The 26,363-nt window shown below is 46.4% G+C and overlaps 2 protein-coding genes and 1 long non-coding RNA gene across 3 annotated transcripts; all 3 read right to left on the bottom strand.

Moving 5' to 3' along the window:
* Positions 1 to 214: 214 nt before the first annotated feature.
* On the bottom strand, positions 215 to 6,040 carry LOC125530488 (uncharacterized). Its single transcript, XM_087543211.1, has 3 exons — positions 5,529 to 6,040; positions 5,000 to 5,279; positions 215 to 551 (listed from the first exon to the last, which is right to left on the bottom strand). Exons 1-2 carry the CDS (start codon positions 5,895 to 5,897, stop codon positions 5,001 to 5,003), a joined length of 648 nt encoding a protein of 215 aa, XP_087399337.1. The 5' UTR covers positions 5,898 to 6,040; the 3' UTR covers positions 215 to 551; position 5,000.
* Positions 6,041 to 7,343: 1,303 nt separating this feature from the next.
* Positions 7,344 to 14,577, bottom strand: LOC147983904 (uncharacterized). The gene is made up of 3 exons (XR_015615763.1): positions 14,130 to 14,577; positions 13,669 to 13,894; positions 7,344 to 8,127 (listed from the first exon to the last, which is right to left on the bottom strand). It is a non-coding gene; the product is annotated as an uncharacterized LOC147983904 (long non-coding RNA).
* A 2,749-nt stretch (positions 14,578 to 17,326) lies between these two features.
* Positions 17,327 to 24,750, bottom strand: LOC125531012 (uncharacterized). The gene is made up of 3 exons (XM_087539628.1): positions 24,378 to 24,750; positions 23,870 to 24,110; positions 17,327 to 17,889 (listed from the first exon to the last, which is right to left on the bottom strand). The coding sequence occupies exons 1-2, from the start codon at positions 24,672 to 24,674 to the stop codon at positions 23,895 to 23,897; spliced, it is 513 nt and encodes a 170-aa protein (XP_087395754.1). The 5' UTR covers positions 24,675 to 24,750; the 3' UTR covers positions 17,327 to 17,889; positions 23,870 to 23,894.
* Positions 24,751 to 26,363: the final 1,613 nt, after the last annotated feature.

Genomic DNA, 26,363 nt, shown 5'->3' with positions numbered 1-26,363 from the left:
CTATGAGAATTGCCTTCATCGTTTGTCACCGTCGACAAAAGGAAACTTGGAACAACTGCGCAAAATTGCCAGTCATATGTAATCCGTAACAATGTTGATTGCAAAGTGGCGATATAGGAAAACTGAGAATACGGAAAATAAGGCGGATTTGTCAGTGGTGAGAAGATACTCACGTTGTCCTCACGTCGATGCTCCTAGTCAGAAATTTCAGACAGACGAGAAATGTTGACAAACTTTATAGCTAAGAGATATTGATGGGCCATTGACTTGCAAAGAAAAGCATTCTCCTCCGGGAGGGTTTTATTTATACCCCTCGTTATCTGGTCTCGTGACTCCCGACCTCCCAGCAGCAAGTAAACACTAGGACACTACGATGTCGAATTACAGGAGCTCGTAACACGTGGAGTATACAATACTAGCAGTGGACCAATCTACAGTCATGTCTACAGATAACTATAACCCAGAACTCATCAGCGGCCATAAACTTCAGCAAAGAGTCAGCTCTTGTAATTTGCCTTGCCCATCTTCACACCTTCCATTCAGTATTATGTCTGTTAATAAAGAAAACCAACGTTCAATTAGATTAGCAGCAGAAAACTATAACTTGAATGGGGTTGTGTAGGTGTCTATTGATATTAAGCACCAAACATTATAAACTTGTACGTAGTGATATATGTACAGTAGTAGTAGTAGTATACTGACATGGCAAGGTTCACCACATTAATGCCGCTGCAACTAGACCAGATAGAGGTTTTTTTAGATAAAGAGTGGGAACGGAGAACAATTGTGACTCAGCATATAAAGCATAATAATTCTTGGTCTGCATGACAGCCTAATTTGGAAAGGCTGAGTGCTTCAAAGGTGCAAATTCAATGTAAATGGTAGCTAGCTCAAACTAGCCACTGAATTGCACACCCGATGGTAAAAAAATGGCCTAATCGGTGGTTATTCCACATATGGAAACCATCTCGAGCTCATAAGCCCCGAATATTCTCATGAAGTACACTATGAGGACCACTGGACAGAGCAAAGCAGGGCAATCCACACTCCACGGGGCACGAAAGAATGGTATGCATAGGAAACTAGTTGGCGAAATTACTTTTAGGGGATAAGTAGCAGAATAAGAAAAATTCAGTGCAACTAATGGCATGATGTAGCTTGTCTGAATGAAATATATTTGTCATTATGCAATCCTCCCCACAACAGTAGTATCCTTCAAGTTTTTTGCACAAGAAGCACCAATAAAATTAGAAATAAACATATGAAACTATCGACAATATTTCTTGGAAAATGCTTTTGCCAAATGAATCACTTTTTAGGAATAGCTGAACGGACACCGAAACCCCGTGAAAGGGGAGAATATTTCACTACAACGTCAGCATGTGTCCTCCAAAGTCACTTTGTCGGTGTCAAGGCGCGCATCGCCGAGACGTAGACTTGGTTCCACCAGTCCCGCGAGGAGCAGAGGGCCTTCCAGGAGAAATTGTCCCAGCGCGATGTGGAGCTCGCCATGAAGCTGGCCGACATCGAGAAGGCCCAGGAGAAGGCGGTGAACTTGGCTGCCGCGGCCGAAGCCACCCGGAACCAGCATCAAGCCGCCTTGGACTCCCAGGAGGAGGACCTCTCCGCGCGTGAGGCGAAGCTTGCCGCAACGCTCCGCGGCAAGGACGAGGAGCTCGAGACCCTTGTCGCACGACGGACCCACGAGCTGGAGCAGAGGCACAAAGAGGCACTCGATGCCCAAGCCCTGGCTCACGCCGGCAAGGTGAAGGAGCTGGAAGTGGAGCGGGACGAGCTGAAGGAGCAGGCCCTCAAGCTATCCGGCGAGAAGAGCACGCTCAACTGCGCCTTGGCAGAGGCGCAAGGATTGGTCATCAGCAGGGCCGGGGAGCTCTCCGAGGCGCAGAACTCCATCAGGGACCTCAAGCTGAAGCTGAAGGATCTCGAGAAGCTGTTGTCGGGGAGCAGGGCTCGGGAGGAGGCCTTGACCCAGAGCCTGGAAGGGGAGAAGCAGCTGCGGGCGAACGAGGCCGCCTCCCACCAAGAATACGTGGCGGGCGAGAACAGGTGGATCAGCCATCTGGAGGTCGTCGCTGGCAGGGTTACCTCGCAATTGGCCACCATGGGGTTGCCAAACGTGAGGTACGCCCCTGAGCGCAGCGGGACCGTCAACGCCAAGCTGACCCAGTTCTTCGAGGGCGTCCTCGGGGCCTTGGCCTATCTCCATTCCAACAGGACGGCCACGCTGGCCGAGGAGGCCTGGCGGCTTTGCCGGAGGGTCGTGACCAAGGTCCTCACCAAGGTGGCGTACTGGAATCCCGGCCTTGACTTCGTGGCCGCGATGAAGAGCTTGCCGGAGGGCGCTGACCCCGCGGTGCTCAAGGAGCGCATCAAGCCCATCACCGACTGCATCGACGAAATCAAGAGGGTGGAAGGCCAGCGCCGGGATTAAGCATCCCGTTCTTCTTTGCTGCTGCGGGTTCCCGAACAAGATAAATTTTATCTTTAGTTAGGACCGCAGCAATGATGAGATGTAATATAACTTTGAAGTACTCTTAATTTTCATGCACGTTATTTTCCCGTTTAATTCCTCTTTGTATGTGCGCCCTACGCCGATCGGGAAGGCTTGCCGGCCCGGAAGCCCCAAGCGGCGTCTTGGGGACGGATCCCCATGGCCTGCCGGGTACACGTGCAGCCGGTCGAGCCACCTCCCCGTTCTGAACGCGGCCGCTCGAACTGTCGAGCTTGACTCGAGTCAGAATCGAGGGCGTTGCCGATCACGGGAGGCCACTCTGCCACTCTCGACGCAGCCGCTTGAGCTGTTGAGCGGACTCGAAACAGGACAAGGGCGTTGCCGATCGTGGTAGAGCCCCCTGGCGTGCAGGTTTTTCATACAAAGGCGCGACATCTCCGGGGGAATAACCTCAACAAAAAGGGTAGTATAAGCAAGGGTTCAGTGCAACTTAGCTTTTATTTGCGATCGCTCGAGTTCTGATCTCCTGGCCCCTTTTCTTCTTCAAGGGTCACGAAGATGAAGGAGCGTCGACCTAACTGCTAAAGTCGATTCTCACAACTGCGTCGCCCCTGCCTGGTGCGCCAAAGATGTCGATGTGAAACGACACCTATGGGATCACAAGAATCCCTACTACGGTTGCGGGGGCGCGGGGGTCGTGAGAAGAGCGGATCAAACAGATAGCACACGGTTCCTTTATCCAGGTTCGGGCCGCGAGGATGCGTAAAACCCTACTCCTGCTTTGGTGGATTGTATATCTGTGTTCTTGAGCTAGCTATGGAGCGTGAAGAGCTCCAAAAAGCCGAATCCCCCTCCTGGTCGCCTCGGGCCTCCTTTTATAGGAAAGGGGCTGCCACAATGGCACACAGGAGGTGGAAAGGGTACAGTAATGCGAGTTTATCCCTCGCATTACATGACAAGGCGCATTTAATGCGCCTTGCTTAGGTGTCCTTGCTTTATCGGGGACGGGGGGAGAGCCCTGTCCCGTGCGTCGCCGCTCCCTCTTGTGTGGACACGCGCCCTGGCCAGCGGTGCTTGTGGTGCCATGTAGGCAGGCAAGCAGCTGAGGTGGCGCAGTGGTGGGTCTCCACGAAGATCTGCATGCCGCCACACAGGTGCCTGCACAACTGGTTGGGTTGGCAGCTGCATGCGAACGGCGGTGGGGGCGCGACTGGTGTGGGCCTGATGGTGGCCCCACGGGTGCCCTTGGCGAGGGCCTTGCCGGGGCCCCGGCAAGGGTCTTGCCGTGGCGCTCGCTGTCATCCCCGGCAAGGCTCTTGTCGGGGGCCTTGCGGTCCTCCTTGGCTGGGATCCCGCCAAGGGTCATCACCTTCTTAAGTGGGTATCTGGCCTTTGAATGTCTTCACAAAGATCTGCATGCCACCACGGGGAAGTCTCCCGAATCCTTGCCCCATGGGGGCAGTGGACTCGAGGGTGACCTTGCTCCGTAGGTGTGGGGCGAGCCGCCTCGGCAAGGATTTTGCCGGGCTAGCTAAAGCTGCCCCCCGGCAAGGATCTTGCCCGGGGGGGGGGGGGGGGGGGGGGGCTGCTTTGTCCCCTCTGCTCTTTGTGGTCTTGGTGTCGTTCTGCTCCTCTTCAGCTTCAGCCTTACCTTGGTTTACCTCCCTTGCCGTGCTCGGTGTGGCGGCGTCCGTGGCTCAGACTGCCCGTGCACAGTCATAGGGGTACAAAAAGTGTACCCCTTTTTGTACACCGACACACTTCTACAGAAATGACATGGAGTAACACCACATGCAAGTAGAAAGTAGCTACAAATTAATGGAAGAGTTGACTACTCTAGATATCACAATCATGCTACAAGCATAGTTTACCGACTTGAATAGTTGAATTGAGATTCTGTTTGCTATCTTCACTAAAACAAAGCACTAAGTTTTCCATAACATATAAAACAAGGCGGATAAATAACAAGATAATGCGATTATGTAGAAGATGCCCGACAACCCAGCCCTTTGAAATCTGAGACCTACCACTTATGGTGGATTTCGATGAATAAATTGTTGCCCAATCACAATAATCCCAGGAATGACTGGACATGAACAACGCATACTAGGTTCTCACTGGTGATCTATTAGTAGGCATCTGATTGGTTAATTGATGACTTGAACCAAAGAAGATCAATGCTAAATGTAAATATCTAATAGCATTTTGATGATCAGTTCACAATAAAGGCACACAGTAGAACTGCGGCAGTTGGCCACTCAGCATAACTGAAGAGTGAGGCTAACCCCAATGTTTGTCATCAATGCAAATATGCAACTACCAGAAGGAACAGGAAAACCCTCATTGGTTTAAGATATAACAGTACTCCATGTTAACAAACAACAATCAAGGTTCCTACAGCTAAGAAAAATGATTGCAAATTCACAACATTGGGGAACTGTTTTGTTATTAGGAGACCAATAATGTGCACAAGATATACACATTAACTGAAAATAATATGGCTTCTGTATATAGGGAAAGGTATACCTCAAGAGTCTGCAAGGTGAGTCATGTTTTTCTTTGACATCTGGTCCTCCCTCCAGTTACTCAGTACCACAGCTGGAATGACAACAAAGCAAGGTATCGCACTGGAGCCATATAACCCCACATCCACAATCACAGAACCAATCTTTTTCGACATCATGCATTCCACCAGAGAACCGGCTAAAATTAGCAGGATGAAGGGCGTAGACGCTAACGTTCCAAGGACTGCGGTGCGGGGTGGAACGCCCCTAATCAACTCCTGGTTGAAAGCTCCATGGGCTCTCTGAGGAGGGCAGCAATTTCAGCAAAACCACAACGAGGGACATGAGTATGGAATGGGTCGAAAATTGAACGATGCAGATGAAATCACATGAAACACTACACAACATTTCATTCCTATTCCCATCAGGACAACTTGATTAGAATGATGGGCATGTGAATTTTGTTGATGTATTAATTAGGATAGCTTGCTGCGTATCGACTGCTGCAATTCAGTGGAAGGAAATGTTACGGGTGCTTATTTCGACGATACCTTCTGGAACTCTGAACCGGATCCAGATACAGCTGCAGCCACGTAGAGCAGGAACTGGCCGCACAGCATCACGGCGCCAAGCGCTTGCAGGACAAGGAAGCTGGCCTTGAGAGCCCCGTCCGCGAGCGCCTGGAGAAACACGGCGGGGGCGGAGCCCTCGTCCCAGGCTCGGCTCCCCACGACCTTGGTAGCCGCGGCCGCGGAGATGACCCACAGAGCCGCGAAGACCAGGTAGGGGAGCGCTTCGGCCGCGACGAGCAGGACGCGGCCGAGCGCCAGCGTCAGGGCGAGGACGGAGCGCACGAGCGCGAGCACCACGACGACGGTCCCCGCCGGCAACGGCGGCGGCGAGGGCTTCACGGCGGCCATCGGGGTGGGAAGCCCTAGCTAGCTCCTCGAAGCTTGGACGGGGGCGGAATGCCGGAGTGGTTGGGGTTGGCGCAGCTAGGGGACTGGGGTTTGTGGGAAATGGCCAAATGGGGATTGGCGAGGAACAGGGGAGGGGGTTTTGCGGCGAGCTGTCCCGCTTCCGGGTTTCTGTTCTAACCCATTTCACCTAGTGGATTCGGGTTCCAAACGGGTATGCTGAAATGGTGAGCGCCCGATCCTTTTTTTGTTGTTGCCCGATTGTATCCTGCCCAGCTCATAATTAACCCCCCCCCCCCCCCCCCCCCCTCTCTCTCTCACTCTCTCTTATACTTCAAAGCAAACTTATACATGAACAATAGGCAAGTATTAACACTTGTACACTTTAAACACACATAAAGCACTGAAAGTAGTGCTAAAATAAGCCGAAGCAGATTAGGAGCACTCGGTGCTCCACACTCATATATTCAAAAATAATTTAATAATTCAAAAAAAAAGTCAAAAAATCCTGGAGATATTTTTTAACCAAATATGACTAGGTATTGTACTCATATAAAAAGTTTGGCCAAGGAATGATTCCCATTGACTTCAGGAAAAACAAATTTATGACGACAATATAGCACGAATAGTACTTGTATCTAGCATTTTTTGGGAAATCTTTGACCCCGGATTCCCTATTTAATCTTTTTATACGAGTGCAATACTTGGTCATGTTTAATTCCATAAAAAGTTTCAGGATTTTTTGACTTTTTTTGAATTACTAAATTATTTTTGAATATAGGAGGGTGTAGCACCCAAGAGCTCCTATGCTTTTTCGTAAAATAAGCCAGATATATTAGTAAGACTATTAGTGATGAGCTTACGTTTTGTCTCGTCAGCAGAGATAGCATTCACGCTTTGCTAATTAATACTTCAAACTTTACACATAAAGTGTTTATCCATATTCTTTTAAAGGATCGGATTATCTGGCTCGAAAAAATACTTATCCTACGGTGTCTTCTATTAGTAATACCATATCTTATACCGTATCCTTTCAGTCGGAGTTGGGTTTGGATCGCATTGTGTTTGAATGTCAAAATTATCTTACAGCACCCTATTAAAATGGATTCGGAAACGATTTCAGTCGGAATTTATCCTAACCACTTTAACAGAAATGATTGTATTTGTTGCATATCGGTCTGTAGTGTTGAAAATTAGATGATAAAACTTTGTCGCTAGCAAGAAAAGGGTTTTCCAAGTTAACGACGCCAATTTTTCTTAGATGGGTGAAATTATTATGATGCCACAGAAACTGTTGTGCAAAAAAAATGATAACTATGGTTGATTTTACTGCTAATTGGAAAACTAGATTTGGAGGGCGCCCTACAATTTTTTTGGTCTAATCTACCTACCCTCTTGGTGGGATAACGCTATTTCAAGAAATAAATTCACATCAGTGTTACAGCTCAACGTAATTTATACAAAAAAAAAGTGTTATGAACAATCGATCGTGCATATTGGACAACTGCATTCACGTGTTGCCATCGTATGGAAAAATGAAAAACCCTAGAAGAACCACATAACAATGCCTATAGGCCATGTTTGAGCACCACCCACACTAGGCCATGTTAAGTACTTCTAGGCTCTAATTTGAGTGCATTCTTTCGATGCAAATAATCCAAAGAATACTGCTTGCCAACATGAATCAAAGGCAACATAAAAAAAATACTTACACAGGTAAACCCTTCAATTTAGATTCATGATCACCATCGCTTAAGATATGAGCTCCGCCTACGAAATATCCAAGACAAAAGAAAATGAACATACTCATACTCCACAAATCTGTAGATCGGTAACATCAGTGATCACTACAAACATAATATTCTACAGTAACTGCCACAGGGTGCTCTTGCGAAGAAATGGTAGTCATCGAACATAACAATACCAACATGGCAAATTCTATATGCCTACAAAAGCATTGTCCTCTTGGTGGGTGGTATACCCCTCACCGTCTGGTCATGTATTCCAGGCTTCCCAGCAGCAAGCCAGCAAGTAAACACTTCAACGTCACAATGTCAAATGAGAGCTCCTAGCACATGGAGTACTCAATACTAGTAGTGGATCAATCTATAGTCGTGAATACATGCAACTAACTAAATAAAATCCAGTACTTATCCGTGGCCATAAACTTCAGCAAAAAGTCGGCTCTTGTATTTGTCTTGTCCATCTTAACACCATCCATTCAGGGTTATGGCTGCCAATAAAAAAACAAAATTCAATTAGATTAGCAGCATATACAAGTACTTGAATGAGGATATGGAGCTATTTCTCAATATTAAGCAACCAAAAAATATGAACATTGATATATGTAGAGTAGTATTATGCCAATATGTTAAGGGTCGCTACCATGCCACTGCAACTACTAGACCAGCGAGAGGGATTTTGAAGATGAAGAGTAGAGTGGGAAGGGCTGTGTGGAACCTCAGACCTGATGGAGAATACAACGATTGAAACTCAACATATATAGAGCGTAATTCTTCTTGCTCCGTATAACAGCCTAATTTGGAAAGGCTGGGGGCCTCAAAGGTGCAAATTCAATGTACATGGTAGCTAGCTCAAAATGACTCTGAATTTCAGCACAATCGATGGCAAAAGATGGCCTAATCAGTAATTATCCAATATACGGAGACCATCTTGAGATCGCTAACCCCATATATTCACATGCATTAGACTATGAAGACTGGTGGGCAGAACAAAGCATGACAATCCACACTCCACAGGGCACAAAAGAATGCTATAAACAATGGAACTACTGGCATTTGTCATTATGGAATCAACTCCCCGACAGTGGTATTCTTCAGTTTTATTGCAGAAGACACACCAATATAATGGACGCAGTTGTTCTAGTCTCGAGCACACGTGATCGCGTTATCTGGGCTGCTCGTTCGATCTTTGGGATTCGGTGCATTAAATTCCTGTGCCCTGTTGGAATTCGCCCATAAATAGGTAAAACCCGAAATACAGGAGAGACATATGGGCTACATGGGCCAGGACATGTGACGGGAAGAAGTCACCGTGAGGCGCGGGATACTCGAGCCGTGGCTCGGGACGTCAATTCCGTTGTGATCCGTGGATCAGAAAACATGATTTACATCATCTGGCTCTGCTTAGTACTCCCTCCGTCCCAAAATAACTGTCTGGACTTTATACTAACTTTAGTACAAAGTTGTACCAGAGTTAAGACACTTATTTTGAGACGGAGGGAGTCGTAAATGCTGTAGGGAGGTCTGGTTGCACTTGTCTTCCACCTCGAGCTAATAGGTTTTCTCCATTCTCTGCGATCTGCTGCGCGGCGGAGTTGTTGCTCGAGAAATACTCAAACGGCACAAGGAAATGGAGTTCTTGTCACAGCCGATTAAGAGGTGCTGATTTAGGCATGTGAAAATCCATTGATTTACGGAGCCGTTTCTATCCAATCTTTCGCATCATACAAGATTTGGTGGAGCATGACCACGGGGGTGGAGGTCAACGACAACGACATTGCCATGGAGCCACCACACTACCCTGTGGTGCAGCCAACCGGAGATCTCCTAACGCCCATGGATGCAGTGAGTGCGGATGGCCAGATCTGTACCGCAGAGGTGACTGCCCAAGGAACAGAGCAGCCACAAGGATCTGAGTATTCTCTTAATCAGATTGACCCAAAAACTCCAGCGTTGATGCAAAGGTATGAGCTGTATTAGCATGTTGCTGACTGCGCTGAAGGGGGGTTTGTATATGGCACTTGTAGTTATCATGGTTGTGCTGTGAAATTTTCAGTATGGTTAGCGTTACAGTGGTAGTATTGCAGTGTTCTAATGCTGGATTTCAGATTCACAGATATATTGCAACCATTGGCAGCTGGTGTACCTATATTTCAGATTCAGAGATACTCCCTCCGTTCCTAAATGTAAGTCTTTGTAGAGATTCCATTATGGACTACATACGGAGCAAAATGAGTGAATTTACACTCTAAAATGCATCTATATACATCCGTATGTGGTTCATAGTGGAATCTCTACAAAGACTTGTATTTAGGAACGGAGGGAGTATATATTACTGGGGAAGTGTTACGCCAGACCCCCCCTATCGATCGGCCCCCCTCAACGATACTCAGCGGGGACTAGCGATGGACCAGGAGAATTAGTTGGCTAGCTTGACGCCTGTTGATAATTGATATCTGGCCATTAGCCTTTTTTAGTCTAATATCTAGCCATTAGCAAACACGTAGGCCTGCCAAGCCCAAAATTGATAGCCCACAGCCCACGTGCCAGAATTGGGCCGATCTGCTGGTCTGCACGCCCTGAGTATTTCTTGTCGATTGGACACAATACATCGCTTTGCCATCTGTTGGCTCGACTCCATCCTCGATCGTTTCTGCCGCCGCCACCGTCGCAGAGCTAGGGCTTAATCGAGTGCAGATCATCAACATCACTGGTGAACTGACTGATGAAGCTGCAGATTCCGCCGCCGGTTTGAGTCTACCACAAGCTGATCTAATTGGCAAACATCTCCACCTCTCGGCTCTCACAGACGGCTTGTGGGTCTATCTAATCTCATCCTAAGGTATGCTACATAGATGTATTATTTTACAATTACTACAACTGGTTAGAATCAATTACAAATGATACGCCTGTTTTTGTACTGACTAGAAGTCTATAATTGCATAAAGCATGAAGAGGAAGAGACCAACAATAACTAACAATTGAAGCCATTTGTTTTAAGCACCCACTCTACTGATAAGAATGCGGAGCAACATGTATATGTTGACGTTTGATGGTTTCATGTACCTGTTGTGCGTAGATATCCTCATATACATCTAAGCCATTAAAATATGTAGCGATTTCAATGTAATTGCAAAACAAATATTGTCATTGTTTGTTTGATATCGACGCTATATTTAAGAAATTTTATACTTTGGTGCTTCATTTCTTACAAGTGCATTTTCCTCTTCGCCCCCCCTATGATCAAATCCTGGCTCCGCCCCTGGTTGTGCTTATCGGTATATTATCAATCCACCACTAACTCGTATGGTTGTGCAGGGTGACGGTGCTGGAGGAGGTGAACGGCAGGGAAATTCTGAAGGAGCCGCTGCATTATCTAGGTGTTGCTATGGTGCGCATCCATCAACCGCTGCGAACGCCGGCATTAAACGTCAAGGGTCAGATATATGCGCCGGGCGCCAGGATGAGTGCTGGAAGGCAAGAATCCCCACAAGCGTCCGAGCAATCGATAGACGAGATGAACCTACAGCTCCTTGGTGGACACGAAGGTATGCTGATTGACAGGATCGAATTGCAGAAGTGGAGACGTTGTTAACCTGAATGAGCTAGATGTTCCTATCTTATTTGCAGGGACTGGTGGTAATAACGATGAGGCCAATGGTGATACACATTCAGCTAATGAGTCCGACAAATAGATTAGCAAGGCTGTTGCCATCAGCTAAGAGGATGGCAACAACAAGCAGGGATAGGGCACCGTATAAAGGTTTAAGTAAACGTATCAGGTTCTGCAAAATATGACAATGGCAATTCCACAGGAGGACAACCTGCCCGGACCGAGGTGATGTGCCGGAACAGCCTCGCAAGACGGCTCGCTGCAGGAACTGCAGCATGGAGGGTCATCTAAGGAACAATTGCACAACAGCTGCAGAACTTAGACTGCATGATGGTTCTTAAACATTGTAGATGAGATTGAACAGGTCCGAATGAGTTTGCCAGACAAACTGTTGCGCATCTGTATGTGCTGATTAAAATATTGTCTCTGTGATCATGTCTGCAGAACTATGATGTACTTGTTATTTAGTGAACCCATGTTTAAGGCCATGTGTCCACTGTGAGGGAATATACATTTTCTGAATGATAGTATCAATAACTGTGCTCCAGATCGAACTATAATTGTAGAAAAATGATTTTGCAGATTCTTTGAGCAAGTTGTTGTTGTTATAAACAAATTTGTTGATCTATCCGTCCATACTATGAGTTGTTCCTTTGTCTGGAATTCCGTAAATGTGAAATTTTGCACTGCAATTGCTTGCTGTATGGTGCAAAATATTTCATGCTGTTGGCACTGAAAGCAAGCTTGTTGACAAATGTAGCCATTTGCCAGGTTCTGTGCTAACAGGTCCAATACAACGCAAGTTTGGAATTTGGACAACAAAGGCGGGAGCCTTCAGCGAGGTGTGTGCACAAGAAGGTGGTTCAGAGGCCGCACTGAAGGCATAGTTTGTAGCAGTCATCTACACAACAGATTGTAGTGGGGGCAAGATCAAAGTACAGAGGAAGGAGAGGTTCAGTGCATGTGCATGGCTCCTTCAGAGTTCTCTGATGCCTCTTCTTCGATTACAGGGTCCGAGCGATACTCAGTTGTTGACGGTGGATTAACATATGTAAGTTAATAGGTAAACAAGTTGATAGTATTAGCTTCGTGCGCATGTACTGATTTTCTATTTCCACAACTTAAGATGTCATGACAGTGCAGCATGGGGTTGCGTCCGACTCTTCGGTGAATCAAGCTATAGGATACAATTCGTTGGAGTGGAAGGGGGCTGCGAAGTTTGATCAATGACGGAGATGAACACCTTATAGAAAGAGATAAGACGTGAATGGGAAAAGTAAGCAGGTCTAGCTGTGCGGGTGTCATAAATGGGACCCCGTGGAGAGACATCGTTGGAAACAGAGTAATTATGCAGACGGCTCATATCATCAAACATGTCAGAGCCGGGAGTCTAGTCGACAAACAGCGTCGCTACTGGTGATTGTCAGATGTGGGCAATTGTACCAGGAAAATGAAGATATACAATAGCTATGCATGGGCCTATACATTTTGGGTTGTCAATCTTGAGGCGAAAGGACGGGAACGATACCGTGCGCACCTGTGCTCGTGCATAGAAGAGCACTTCCGCAATATAATTCACAAATAATCATATAAACTATCAAAAATATTTGCTACAGATTGCACTTGCGAAACAGGTTACTTTGAGGAAAAAGAAAGAGACAAAATTCTTACTAGAACATCAACAGGTGTGAATGCACTTCTACAAAAATGCCATGGCACAACACCACATGCAAGTATATATTAGCTGTGAATTAAATGAAGCTCTGTTCTATAATAATACAATCATAGTTTACTGGAATAATCCAATTAAATTCCTATTTGCTATTTTAACTAAAATAAGGCAACAAATTTATATGAAACGGATAAGCAGGCAGATAAAATAAGATAATAAATTTATATGTAACAGGATAAACAGGCAGATAAATAACAAGATAATGCGATTAAATAAGAGATACCACACAACCCAGCCCTTTGAAATTTGAAGCCTACCACTTACGGTGGGTTGTGGTTGGTTTTGAATGATAAATTCAAAGCTTCCCGGTCATAATAATCATGGCAACGACTGAACATGGACAATGCATACTAGGTTTCCGCTGATGATATCCGTATGGATCTGAGTGGTCAAATGGCAACTTGTTTTACCAAAGAAACTCGGTGTTAAATGCAAATACTTTTAGGAAAGCTAACATCTATCAACAAGCCGAGTGACCAAACTTTCTTGTAGGTCTAACTGGGATGTACGACAAAATGGTTTGGTATAAAGTTATCAACATGAAAAGTGTTACTCGGTTACATGTATAAATGATCGCGACACAAATAAAAACAAGTTATCAGGATTCATGAAACTAGAAACAGCATGCTCATAGAAAACATATAATGTGGCACCAATAGGTGAACAGAGAAGAGGGCGGGTATATACCTCAACAACACAACCACATAACCCTCTACTTCATCCTCCATTGCCTCAGTATCATAGTTGTTAAGGTGACCAAACATGTTGCACCAGCACCCATTAACCCCAAATCCCTCACTATTGAACCAGTCCGTTCCCTCTGAGATCCTTCCACACCCAACAGACCCGCCACCTTATCATAATCAATTGCGAGCAGAATGAAGGCCCCCGGAACAAGGATCCCCATCAAGTCCTTGAGCATCGACAAAAAAGAAAAATCAGTACGAGATCATATTATATGCTCTGAAGCTAGACAGGCACAGAGGCGTTTACATATAAGGGCAGCCGCTTTTGAATTCAGGAAAACAATGGATCTCAATTGCTTAATTTAAACCGCAGACATGTAGAATCGGTCGGTTATTTATTTATTTTCGAAGCAAATTGGGTCATACGTATTCAAAGGAGCAAGGGGAGTTCTTCCGGGATACCTTGTTGGCGTCAGTGGTGGTGTACGGGGAGCGCGCGCCGGCGAGGAACCAGGCAACGGGGCCGAGCAACATAAGGAAGTAAATGGAGACCCAGGACGCCGCCCAGAGCGCGGGGGGGGGGGGGGGGGGGGGACCTCGACCTGACCCAGGGCAAGGCGCACGATGACCAAGGCGAGCGACCCCGCGCAGAGGACCCACAGCAGCCCGCAATTGAGGAAGATGAGCGCGTCAACGCTGGCGAGGAAGAAACGCCTGCGCGCCGACGCCGGCATCTCCGGCTCGGCGACGGTCATGGGGGGCGGAACCCTAGGCGCAGGCGGCGGTGGGTGGGTGGAGTGGAGTTGGGTTTAGCGGGAGGGTGGACGAAGACGGGGGACGCTTTGGGGGATTTCGGCCTTCGGGAAGTGAAGTGATCGATCTAAACTTTGATGAATATCTGCCTATTTGCATGAATTTCATCCGCTAACTCGAAACCAGGCTTGAAATATATGCGGGCAACGTTTGATGGTCATCCATGTCTGTGGACGGAGCAAATTTACGGGTCAGCTTTAGATATACCTTTGAGTGTGAGTGTAATTACGGCGAAGTCAGCTGGATTTGCTAGACGCACGCCATGGAGATTCTCAATCTTTATCCTCTTAATAGGAGAAGCTCTCTCCACATATTTCTCTCTATCTTTTTTCATCTCGTCACACAAGGCTAGAGGATAGGCTCACATCACGGCCTCCACCACCGCGGTATAGAATTGAGAGGGGCCGTCACACCGATGTTGCAATCAGAGGGGCGACACAACTAACACAACAACGCGAAATGTTGCAAGGCCGAGGGCAGGCGGCTCTAACCACAGTGAGGGGCCGAGGGAGTTTCTGGGAAATGGGGATTAGCGACTGTCCCTCTTCCGGGTTCAATTCTAACCCATTTCATCTAGTGGATTCAGGTTCCAAGCGGGCATGCCGAAATGATGAGCGGCCGATTCTATCCTGCTCCAGCTCATAATTAACCCCTTTTTCTCTGTCTAAGCTAACGCTAATTAATGGAATATATAATCAATACTTTTTTTGAAAATAGAGGGTTGTATTAATCAGGTAAAGAAAACATTGTTTGTACAATCGTGCAAGGCCACACTCAATACGCAGGTTAGCACTGTACCTTGCATAACCCCACCAAGCAACTCTCTACGCAGAAACTGGGCAAGACTATGAACTAAACTATTGTCCCTTCTATCTACTTGGAAACTTTAACTTCTCTATTCCCTTGTTTGATGGCTTCAATTTCCTTCGTAACCGCTCCAATTTTTGGTCTATCAACAGACGAGGGGGCGAGCGTCTCTGCCACCGGATTACAATCCGTCTCAATGATTAAGGGTAGATCCATACCTGACACCACCTTCCACAGTCCTTCTATACAAGCCATGGCTCCCGCTCAGTCCGCTCCATTACATCGGTATATAATTCCAAGCTTATTAAATAATTCTTCCATTATGATCTTGAACCTCAGCGCCCCACGCTCCACTCCTACTTTCCTCCAAGAAACATCCATCAACATTGACCTTGGCCCACCCAAGCTCTGGCTTTTGCCATCCTTTTTTCCTTTGTATTGTCTTGTTGTTGCAAGTTTGGTAGGACTTTTCCCTTTTCGATCTATCTTAGAATTTCCATCCATAATCATGCGGAAGTTTACAAGGTAATTTTGCTGAAATCGAGCAGAAATACTTTAAAGTGAAATTCTACATAAACAATAGGCAAGTACCAATACTTGTACACTTTAAACACACATAAAGCACTAATAATACTAAGAAGCCAAATAAATTAGTACTCCCTCGGTCTTATATTAGTTTTTTTTTTTGCGAGGTAGCATTCATGCTTTTCATGCTTTGCTAGTTAATACTTCAAACTTTACACATAAAGTGTATCCATATTTGTGAACCAACCTGTGGTTGGATGGTTAGAGGGACTGTGGTATTCCTAGCCCACGAGGGTTCAAATCTTGGTGCTCGCATTTATTTCTGGATTTATTTTAGAATTTCCGTCTATGTGTATTCAGTGGGAGGAGACGTTCCTGTCGACAACGAGGTGCCTATGATGACTTTCGTAAATCTTTCGGAGGTGCTCATAGGGGTGAGTGTATGCGCGTGTATATGAGCGCTTGCATCTATACTATGTTTTAAAAAAAAGTGTATCCACATTTTTTGAAAAGGATCGGATTATCTGGCTAGAAAAAAGGGATTATCCTACGGTGTCATCTATTGGTAATACCATATCCTATACTGTATCCTTTTAGTCGGACTCGGATTTGGATCGGATTGTGTTTGGATGTCAAAAATACCTTATAACATCATATTAAAATGGATTCAAAAATAATTTCGGCCAGAAATTGTGCTAACCACTTTAACGCTTATGGCTCACGGTCAAGCCAACTAGTGAAATGTTCATATTTGTTGCATATTTTTCCCAAAAAAGTTTGAAAAATTGCGACTTCCTGTTGGAATTTTGAATTTTCCAGTTATAAACTCAGTTGTAAATTAACTTCATAACAATCGCAGTAGGGATTCTGAAATCAAAGTTGAAACTTTCAGAGAAAAACGTTGGACTCCAAATAACATAGAAACTCGAATTATTCAGTTCAAACAACATATAACCTTGAATTATTTGTTCCAAATTGCATATTAGTTTAAAGTGTTGAAAATTAGTTGATAGAAGTTTGTTGCTAGGGAGAAAAGGGTTTTTCAAATTGACAACACCGATTTCTTTTTTGACAGATCGAAGTATTATGATGCTACAGATCAGAACTGTTGTGCGAAAAAATGACAACTATGGTTAATTTTACTGTTAGTCACGAAAACTGGTTATGTCAGTAGTTCCTTGGAACTTTTATTTGGAGGCCCCCCTACAACGGTCTAATCTACCTACCCTCTCGGCAGGATAACGCAATTTCAAGAAATAAATTCACATTGGTGTTACAATTCAACGTAATTTATGCAAAAATAAAGTTTTATGAACAATAGATCATGCATATTGGAGAATTGCATTCACGTGTTACCGTCGTGTGGAAAAAGAAAACCCCTGGAAGAACCACATAACAATGTCTACAGGCCATGTTTGAGCACCACCCAGTAGGCCATGTTCAAATACTTCTGGGCTCTAATTTGAGTGCATTCGTTCAATGCAAGCAATCCGAAGAACAATACAGAGAACTGCTTTGCCAACATGATCAAAGGCAAGATAAAAAGATACTTACACAGGTAAACCATTCAACTTAAACATCTCGGTAGTAAAAGATTCATGATCACCAGCGCTTAAGATATGAGCTCCCCCTATGAAATATCCACAACACAACATACTCACACTCCACAAATCTGTAGATTGGTAACATCTGTGCTCGCTACAAACTTAACATTCTTCAGTAACTGCCACAGGGCGCTTGCGAAGAAATGGTAGTCATCGAACATAACACTACCAACACGGCAAATTCTATATGCCTACAAAAGCATTGTCCTCTTGGAGGGTGGTATACCCCTCACAGTCTGGTCATGTATTCCAGGCTTCCCAGAAGCAAGTAAACACTTCAACGCCACAATGTCAAATTACGAGAGCTCCTAGCACATGGAGTACTCGATGCTAGCAGTGGATCAGTCTACAGTCGTCAATACATGTAACTAACAAAATAAAATCCAGTACTTATCCGCGGTCATAAACTTCAGCAAAGAGTCGGCTCTTGTATTTGTCTTGTCCATCTTAACACCATCCGTTCAGGGTTATGTCTGTCAATAAAAAAACAAAATTCAATTAGATTAGCAGCATATACAGTACTTGAATGAGGATATGGAGATGTTTCTCAATATTAAGCAGCCAATATCATGAACAGGTGTGTATTGATATATGTAGAGTAGTATTATGCCAATATGTTAAGGGTCACTACCATGCCACTGCAACTACTAGACCAGCAAGAGGAATTTTGAAGATGAAGAGTAGAGTGGGAAGGGCTGTGTGGGACCTCAGACCTGATGGAGAATACAACGACTGAGACTCAACATATATAGAGCGTATTCTTATTGCTCCGTATAACATGGTAGCTAGCTCTGAATTCCAGAGGTGCAAATTCAATGTACATGGTAGCTAGCTCAAAATGGACTCTGAATTTCAGCACAATCGTTGGGAAAATATGGCCTAATCAGTAATTATCCCATATATGGAGACCATCTTGAGATCGCTAACCCCATATATTCGCATGCATTAGACTATGAAGACTGGTGGACAGAACAAAGCATGACAATCCACACTCCACGGGGCACAAAAGAATCGTATAAACAATGGAACTAGTGGCATTTGTCATTATGGAATCGACTCCCCGACAGTGGTGTTCTTCCGTTTTATTGCACAAGAAACACCAATATAATGGACGCAGTTGTTCTAGTCTCGAGCACACATGAGCTCGTTATCTAGGCAGCTTGTTCGATCTTTGGGATTCGGTGCATTAAATTTCTGTGCCCTGTTGGAGTTCGCCCATAAATAAGTAAAACCCAAAATACAGGAGAGAGAGAGAGAGTTATGGGCTACGTGGGCCAGGACATGTGACGGGAAGAGGTCACCGTGAGGCTCGGGACGTCAATTCCATTGTGATCCACGGATCAGAAAACATGCTTTACGTCACCTGGCTCTGCTTCGCAGTAAATGCCGTAGGGAGGTCTGGTTGCACTTGTCTTCCACCTCGAGCTAATAGGTTTTTCTCCATTCTCCTCTGCAATCTGCTGCGCCGCGGAGTTGTTGCTCGAGAAATAATCAAACGGCGCAAGGAAATGGAGTTCTTGTTACAGCCGATTAAGAGGTGCTGATTTAGGCATGTGAAATCCATTGATTTACGGAGCCGTTTCTATCCAATATTTCACATCATACAAGATTTGGTGGAGCAGGACAACAGGGGTGGAGGATGTCAACGACAACGACATTGCCATGGAGCCACCACACTACCCTGTGGTGCAGCCAACCGGAGATCTCCTAACGCCCATGGATGCAGTGAGTGCGGATGGCCAGATCTGTACCGCAGAGGTGACTGCCCAAGGAACAGAGCAGCCACAAGGATCTGAGTATTCTCTTAATCAGATTGACCCAAAAACTCCAGCGTTGATGCAAAGGTATGAGCTGTATTAGCATGTTGCTGACTGCGCTGAAGGGGGATTTGTATATGGCACTTGTAGTTATCATGGTTGTGCTGTGAAATTTCAGTATGGTTAGTACTACAGTGGTAGTACTGCAGTGTTCTGATGCTGGATTTCAGATTCATAGATACTCCCCCCCCGTCCCAAAATTCTTTTCTTAGATTAGTCTAGATACGGATGTATCTAATACTAAAACGTGACTTAGACAAATCTAAGCCAAGAAATTTGGGACGGAGGGAGTATATATTGCAACCATTGGCAGCTGGTGTAGCTTGATTTCAGATTCAGAAATAGTACTCCCTCCGTCCCAAAATTCTCGTCTTAAATTTGTCTAGATGGGGAGTGTTACGCCCTGAATGTTAAGTTACATGTCCTGCAAATGGAATTGTTTTTGGTAGCTATTGTAGTATGAAATAATGGTATAACCTATATGCCACAAAACAAAAACAGTGTTTAGTGCCAATTGGAAAAAATTGCAGCAAAAAAGGAACGAATATGGGACAAAATTTAGTTGTGGCAGGAATGATTTGTGTGCTCCGGTACCATGGTAGAGAGATAGTTTGTAATCGGTTAAACGATGTGATCACTAGATTCTAGGTAGTACGCTAGTTTATGAATTTTCTCATGAGCGCTCTTCCATGCAGGGTGAGGATCGGGGCTGCTGCACCAGGGAGGACACCGTGTCCTGGCCGCATCAGTGCATTAGAGAAAGCAATCTATGGTTTTGTAGAGAGCCCAGGCAAGAATGAGATAGTGCCCACATTAGGGATAAGTTTTGATTCCATCGGCCGTGGCTCATGACATTTGTTGCTTTCCTGATCCGTGGACCAGCAAACACACTTTCCGTTCAATGGGGGATGGAGATGGAGTAAATGGGAGAATAGTTGGTAGGTGCTAAAAAACAAAGGGATAACAGTTGGTAGTTGGGATCGTATCCTACCTTCGGCAGCTGCATTTTTCAAGTATCAATTGCGGGCGCGTTGTGGATTAGGTTCAGGCGGCAAGCGGAGAAGCACGCTAACACCAAATGTGAACATGGAGTTCCTGATGCAGCCGATTCAAAGGTTACTCAATCTTTCTGGGCATCCTGTACATTTGGTTGTGCTTATCGGTCCTAGTATCAATCCACCCCTAACTCGTATGGTTGTGCAGAGTGACAGTGCTGGAGGAGGTGAACGGCAAGGAATTTCTGATGGAGCCGCTGCATTATCTAGGTGCCGTTACGGTGGGTGTCCATCAGGGCATCCATCAACCGCTGCGGACGCCGGCATTAAGTGTCAAGGGTCAGATATGTGCGCCGGCGCCGTGATGAGTGCTGGAAGGCAAGAATCCCCACAAGCGTCCGAGCAATCGATAGACGATATGAACCTGCAGCTCCTGGGTGGACGGAAAAGTATGCCGATTGACAGGATTGAATTGCAGAAAACGGAGACATTGTTAACCTGAATCAGCTAGATATTCCTATCTTATTTGCAGGGACTGGTGGTAATAGCGATGAGGCCAATGGTGATACACATTCAGCTAATGAGTCCGACAATAGATTAGCAAGGCTGTTGCCATCAGCTAAGAAGAAGGAGATGGGGATGGCAACAACAATCACGGATAGGGCACCGTATGAAGGTTTCAAGTAAACGTATCAGGCTCTGCAAAATATGTCAATGGCAAGTCCACAGGAGGACAACCTGCCCGGCGAGGTGATGTGCCGGAACAGCCTCGCAAGACGGCTGGCTGCAGGAACTGCGACATGGAGGGTCATCGAAGGAACAATTGCACAAGAGCTGCGGAACTTAGACTGCATGATAGTTCTTAAACATTGTAGATGTGATTGAACAGGTCCGAATGAGCTTGCCTGACAAACTGTTGTGTATCTGTATGTGCTGATGGAAATGTTGTCTCTGTGATCATGTCTTCAGAACTATGATGTACTTGTTATTTAGTGAACCCATGTTTAAGGCCATGTGTCCGCTGTGAGGGGATATACGTTTTCTGAATGATAGTATCAATAACTTTGCTCCAGTTCATTGAACTATATTTGTAGAAAAATGATCTTGCAGATTCTTGAGCAACTCGTTGTTGTTATACACAAATTTGTTGATCTATCCGTCCATACTATGACCTTGTTCCTTTATCTGGAATTCTGCAAATGTGAAATTTGGCACTGCAATTGCTTGCTGTGTAATGCAAAATATTTCATGCTGTTGGCACTGAAAGCAAGCTTGTTGACAAATGTAGCCATTTGCCAGGTTCTGTGCTAACAGGTCCAATACACAGCAAGTTTAGAATTTGGACAACAAAGGCAGGAGCCTTCAGTGAGGTGTGTGCACAAGAAGGTGGTTCAGAGGCCGCACTGAAGGCATAGTTTGTAGCAGTCATTTACACAACAGAGTGTAGTGGGGGCAAGATCAAAGTTCAGAGGAAGGAGAGCTTCAGTGCATGTGCATGGCTCCTTTGGAGTTCTCTGATGCCTCTTCTTCGATTACGGGGTCTGAGTGATACTCAGTTGTTGATGGTGGATTAACATATGTAAGTTAAACTTAAACAAGTTGATAGTATTAGCTTTGTGCGCATGTACTGGTTTTCTATTTCCATAACTGAAGATGTCATGACGGTGCAGCATGGGGTTGCGTCCGACTCTTCGGTGAATCAAGCTACAGGATCCGATTCGTTGGAGTGGAAGGGGGCTGCGAAGTTTGATCAATGACGAAGATGAACACCTTATAGAAAGAGATAAGACAAGAATGGGAAAAGTAAGCAGACCTAGCTGTGCGGGTGTCATAAATGGGACCCCGCGGACGGGCGTCGTTGGGAATAGAATAATTATGCAGACGGCTCATATCGTTAAAGCATGTCAGAGATGGGAGTCTAGTCGACAAACAGCATCACTACTGGTGATTGCCAGATGTGGGCCATGGGCCCAGGAAAATGAAGATATACAATAGCTATACATGGGAAGATGGGCCTATACGTCTTGGGCTGTCAATCTCAAGGCGAAAGGACGGGAGCGATACCGTGCACAGAAGAGCACTTTTGCAATATAATTCACAAATAATCATATAAACTATCAAAAATATTTGCTACAGATTGCACTTGTGAAACAAGTTACTTTGAGGAAAAACAAAGAGACAAAAATCTTACTAGAATATCAACATGTGTGAATGCAGTAAAATGCCATGGCACAACACCACATGCAAGTATATACTAGCTGCGAATTAAATGAAGCTCTGTTCTATAATAATACCAACATAGTTTACTGGAATAATCCAATTAAATTTCTATTTGCTATCTTGACTAAAATAAGACACTAAATTTATATGAAACAGATAAACAGGCAGATAAATAACAAGATAATGCAATTAAATAAGAGATACCCCACAACCCAGCCCTTTGAAATTTGAGGCCTGCCACTTATGGTGGGTTGCGGTGGGTTTTGAACAATGTTTTCGAGTCGATGAGTCGACGGGTCGCTCGGGGAGGGCGACTCTAGACTAGTCGTGACTAGTCTAGACTCACGGTCGACGAGTCGACATGGCGACGAGTCAACGCGAGTTAAGCAGCAGGCAGTCAGGGGAGGAGCACAAGTGCACAGCAGCAGCAGCAACCAGGGGAGGAGGGGAGGAGCACACCACCAGCAGCAGTAACCAGGGCCAACTGAGAGATGGGCCACTAGTTATGCACTTCCCTGTGGCCCAAAAGCCCATCTAGTAGCTATATACTCCTCCTGTGACCTAATCCACCATCCACACTCCCTCCTCCCTCACCACAGCCGCCACACATTCTGCTGCCACTCTCTTGCCACCAGTCCACCACTCCTCCCAGCGATGGATCTCTCAACTCCCCCGCAGCAGCTCTCTTGCCACCGCTCCTCCTCCCAGCCTGCTCCTCTTGCCGCTTCAGCTTCAGCAGCAGCAGCAGCGCGGCGGCAAGGGCGCAGCAGCAGCAGCGAGGCAGCACAGCAGCAGCAGCAGCACGGCGGCGGGAGAGTGCTCCAGATCCAGCGCTGCCTCGAGTCGTTCGACCCAAAAACCGCGACTAGTCGTGACTAGTCGAGACTAGTCGCGCGAGTCGCTCGACTCATCCCAGGAGTCGAGTCGAGAGGCTGAGTCGGCCCTGGAACTGCGACTCGTCGACTAGTCGACGACTAGTCGCGACTAGTCGAGCGACTCGAAATCCATGGTTTTGAATGATAAATTCAAAGCTTCCCGGTCATAATAATCATGGCAACGACTGAGCATGGACAATGCATACTAGGTTTCCGCTGATGATCTCTCCGTGTGGATCTGATTGGTAAATGGCAACTTGTTTTACAAAAGAGATCAGTGTTAAATGCAAATACTTTTAGGAAAGCTAACAACTATCAACAAGCCGAGTAACCAAACTTTCTTGTAGATCTAACTGGGATGTACAACAAAATGATTTGGTATAAAGTTATCAACACCAAAAGTGTTACTCGGTTACATGTATAAATAATCGCGACACAAATAAAAAACTCACAAGTTATCAGGATTCATGAAACTAGAAACAGCATGCTCATAAAAACATATAACGTGGCACCAATAGATGGACAGAGAAGAGGGCAGGTATATACCTCAACAACAGAACCACACAATCCTCTACTTCATCTTCATCCTCCATTGCCTCAGTATCATAGTGGGTAAGGTGACGAAACAACATGTTGCCATACCACCCATTAACCCCACATCCCTCACTATTGAACCAATCCGTTCCCTCTGACATCCTTCCACACCCAACAGACCCACCACCTTATCATAATCAATTGCGAGCAGCATGAAGGCGGCCGAAATGAGGGCTCCAATCATGGCAGGGTCCTTGAACATCGACAAAAAAGAAATATCAGTACGAGATCATATTATATGCTCTGAAGATAGACAGGCGCAGAGGCATTTACGTATATACGGTAGCCGCTTTTGAATTCAGGAAAACAATGGGTCTCAATTCCTAATTTGGAATTGGCAACTTAATTTAGACACACACACATGTAAAATCGGTCGGTTATTTATTTATTTTCGAAGCAAATCGGGTCATACATAGTTACATACATATTCGAAGGCGCAAGGGGAGTTCTTCCGCGGTACCTTGTTGGCGTCGGTGGTGTCGTACGGGGAGCGCAAGGAGCGCGAGGAGCGCGCGCCGACGAGGAACGTGGAAACGGGGGTGAGACACAGAACGATGTAGGCGCAGACCCAGGACGCAGACCAGAGCGCGGGGGGAACCTCGAGCTTACCCAGGGCAAGACGCGCAATGACCAAGGCGAGGTACACCGCGCAGAGGACCCAGAGCAGCCCGCAATGCAGGAAGATGAGCGCGTCGAACCTGGCGAGGAACAAACGCCTGCGCGCCGACGCCGGCATCTCCGGCTCGCCGACGGTCATGGGGGCGGAACCCTAGGCGGCAGGCGGCGGTGGGTAGGTTTGGTTTAGCGGGAGTGAGGAAGAAGACGGGGATCGCTTTGGGGGTTTCAGCAAGCTGGCCAAACGGGCCGGGCCAGCCAGGCCAACCCGCGAGCACGCCGGCACGACACGGGCTAAACGGGCCGTGCCCGGCACGCATATATATATATATATTCCGAAAAAAATATATAATACAGCCTAATAGGCCTAAAAATCGGCAAAAATGTGCAGCCCAGCTTGCCGGCTCGTTTACTAACTAGGTTGTGCCTGGGCTTGAAGGTGCAGCACGTGGGCTGGCACGACATGGCCCGCTTAGTAAACATGCCCTCGCAGTGGCGGAGCTAGCGAATTGCTAAAGCCCGGGCACAATGTAAGCTAAAGAATATTTTGGTCTTTCGAAAATCACAAGTATCACATATCTGATCTATCAAAATATGCCCAATTCTGAAATTTGAACAAACATAATTTGAATCGACACAATCAATGTTAAATTGCATAATTTTTCGTAAAACTACAGAGAATGACTCACCTAATTATCGTGTGCCGCGGTAGCCCTCTTTGACAGTTTGGTGCTAGCTGCCTCTTGATCGCGGCTTTGTTTTGGTCGAACACTTGGCAGTGCTGCTGGCACGGCTACTGCGGACGGCAAAGAGCCACCGTCCGCCGGAGATGGAATGAAATTTTCACAGGAGGAGCCGCCGCCTTGGCGCTTGCACTTTTGATTATACGTGATCTGCCCAACAGAGTAGTGGCCCCGCCGCGCGCCAACACTCTTGCAGCTCACCGTGCCCTCCGGCAGTCTGCCCTCCACCAGTGGCCAGATCGTCTTCGAGAATGGAGTAACGAGCTAGGGTTTGGGCGTGCCGCGCGAGCGCCCGTTCCCATCTCCCCGAGTTCCTCGTCTCTACTCGACAGGCAACAAATCGATCGATTCATCTCCTGATTTTCTCGAGTTGGTTGTGGCCGACGTTACGAACGGGTGCATGACCTCCTGGTTGTTCTAAGAAAGGCCCAATAGACAAGAAAATGACCACGTTGGCCCAGTTATACAGCAGTTTCCAGTTTGCAGCATATTTTCACGAGTTTTCAGCCTATATGAGCAACTTTTGCGATTCTTGTGGCTTCGGAAGCTCTCGGAAGTTCGGGAAATTGGCGGCGTCGAGCCCGGGCACGTGCCCAGGGTGCCCGTACGATAAAATCGCCCCTGTGCCCTCGTGGGTCGTGTCGTGCGTGGTACGATTAGCATAGGTCATAGCTAGCCAAAAAGGCGGGCCGGCCTAGCCGATTATAATCGTGCCTGGCCCGGCCTGGCCCGCCTAGGCACGATTATTATGCGGGTCGTGTCGTGCCAGCCCGCGTGTTGCAGCCTGCAGCTTAGGCATGGCGCGACTGCTAATCGGGCCGGCCCACCGGCACGCCAGGCACGCTAGTTTGACTGCTATTTGGCGTACTGGGTGTTTTTAGCCTATTTTTACATGTTGAGCCATATAGAGATATATAAAAAATAAAATAAAAAAGATAATCGGGCCGTGCCATGCCAGCCCGCGTGCTTAGCCTAGCAGCCAAAGCACGGCCCAGTGCGTGCCGCGTGCCGGTCCCGGTCCGTTTAGCCCGTGTCATGCCTGGCCCATGGCGGTACGTGTCGGCGTGCTCGCGGGCCGGCCTGGTTGG

The sequence above is a fragment of the Triticum urartu genome, chromosome 2A, assembly GCF_056163025.1.
Source record: "Triticum urartu cultivar PI428250 chromosome 2A, HENAU_Tu73, whole genome shotgun sequence".
Lineage (NCBI taxonomy): Eukaryota > Viridiplantae > Streptophyta > Magnoliopsida > Poales > Poaceae > Triticum > Triticum urartu.
This window is presented reverse-complemented; position numbering and strand designations above follow the sequence as displayed.

Coding starts and splice junctions, on each gene's coding strand:
- LOC125530488 (XM_087543211.1), bottom strand. CDS start 5,897: ATGGCCGCCGTGAAGCCCTCGCCGCCGCCGTTGCCGGCGGGGACCGTC. Junction 5,280..5,528: donor CCGGTTCAGAGTTCCAGAAG/GTATCGTCGAAA, acceptor TGCCCTCCTCAG/AGAGCCCATGGAGCTTTCAA.
- LOC125531012 (XM_087539628.1), bottom strand. CDS start 24,674: ATGACCGTCGGCGAGCCGGAGATGCCGGCGTCGGCGCGCAGGCGTTTG. Junction 24,111..24,377: donor ACACCACCGACGCCAACAAG/GTACCGCGGAAG, acceptor TCGATGTTCAAG/GACCCTGCCATGATTGGAGC.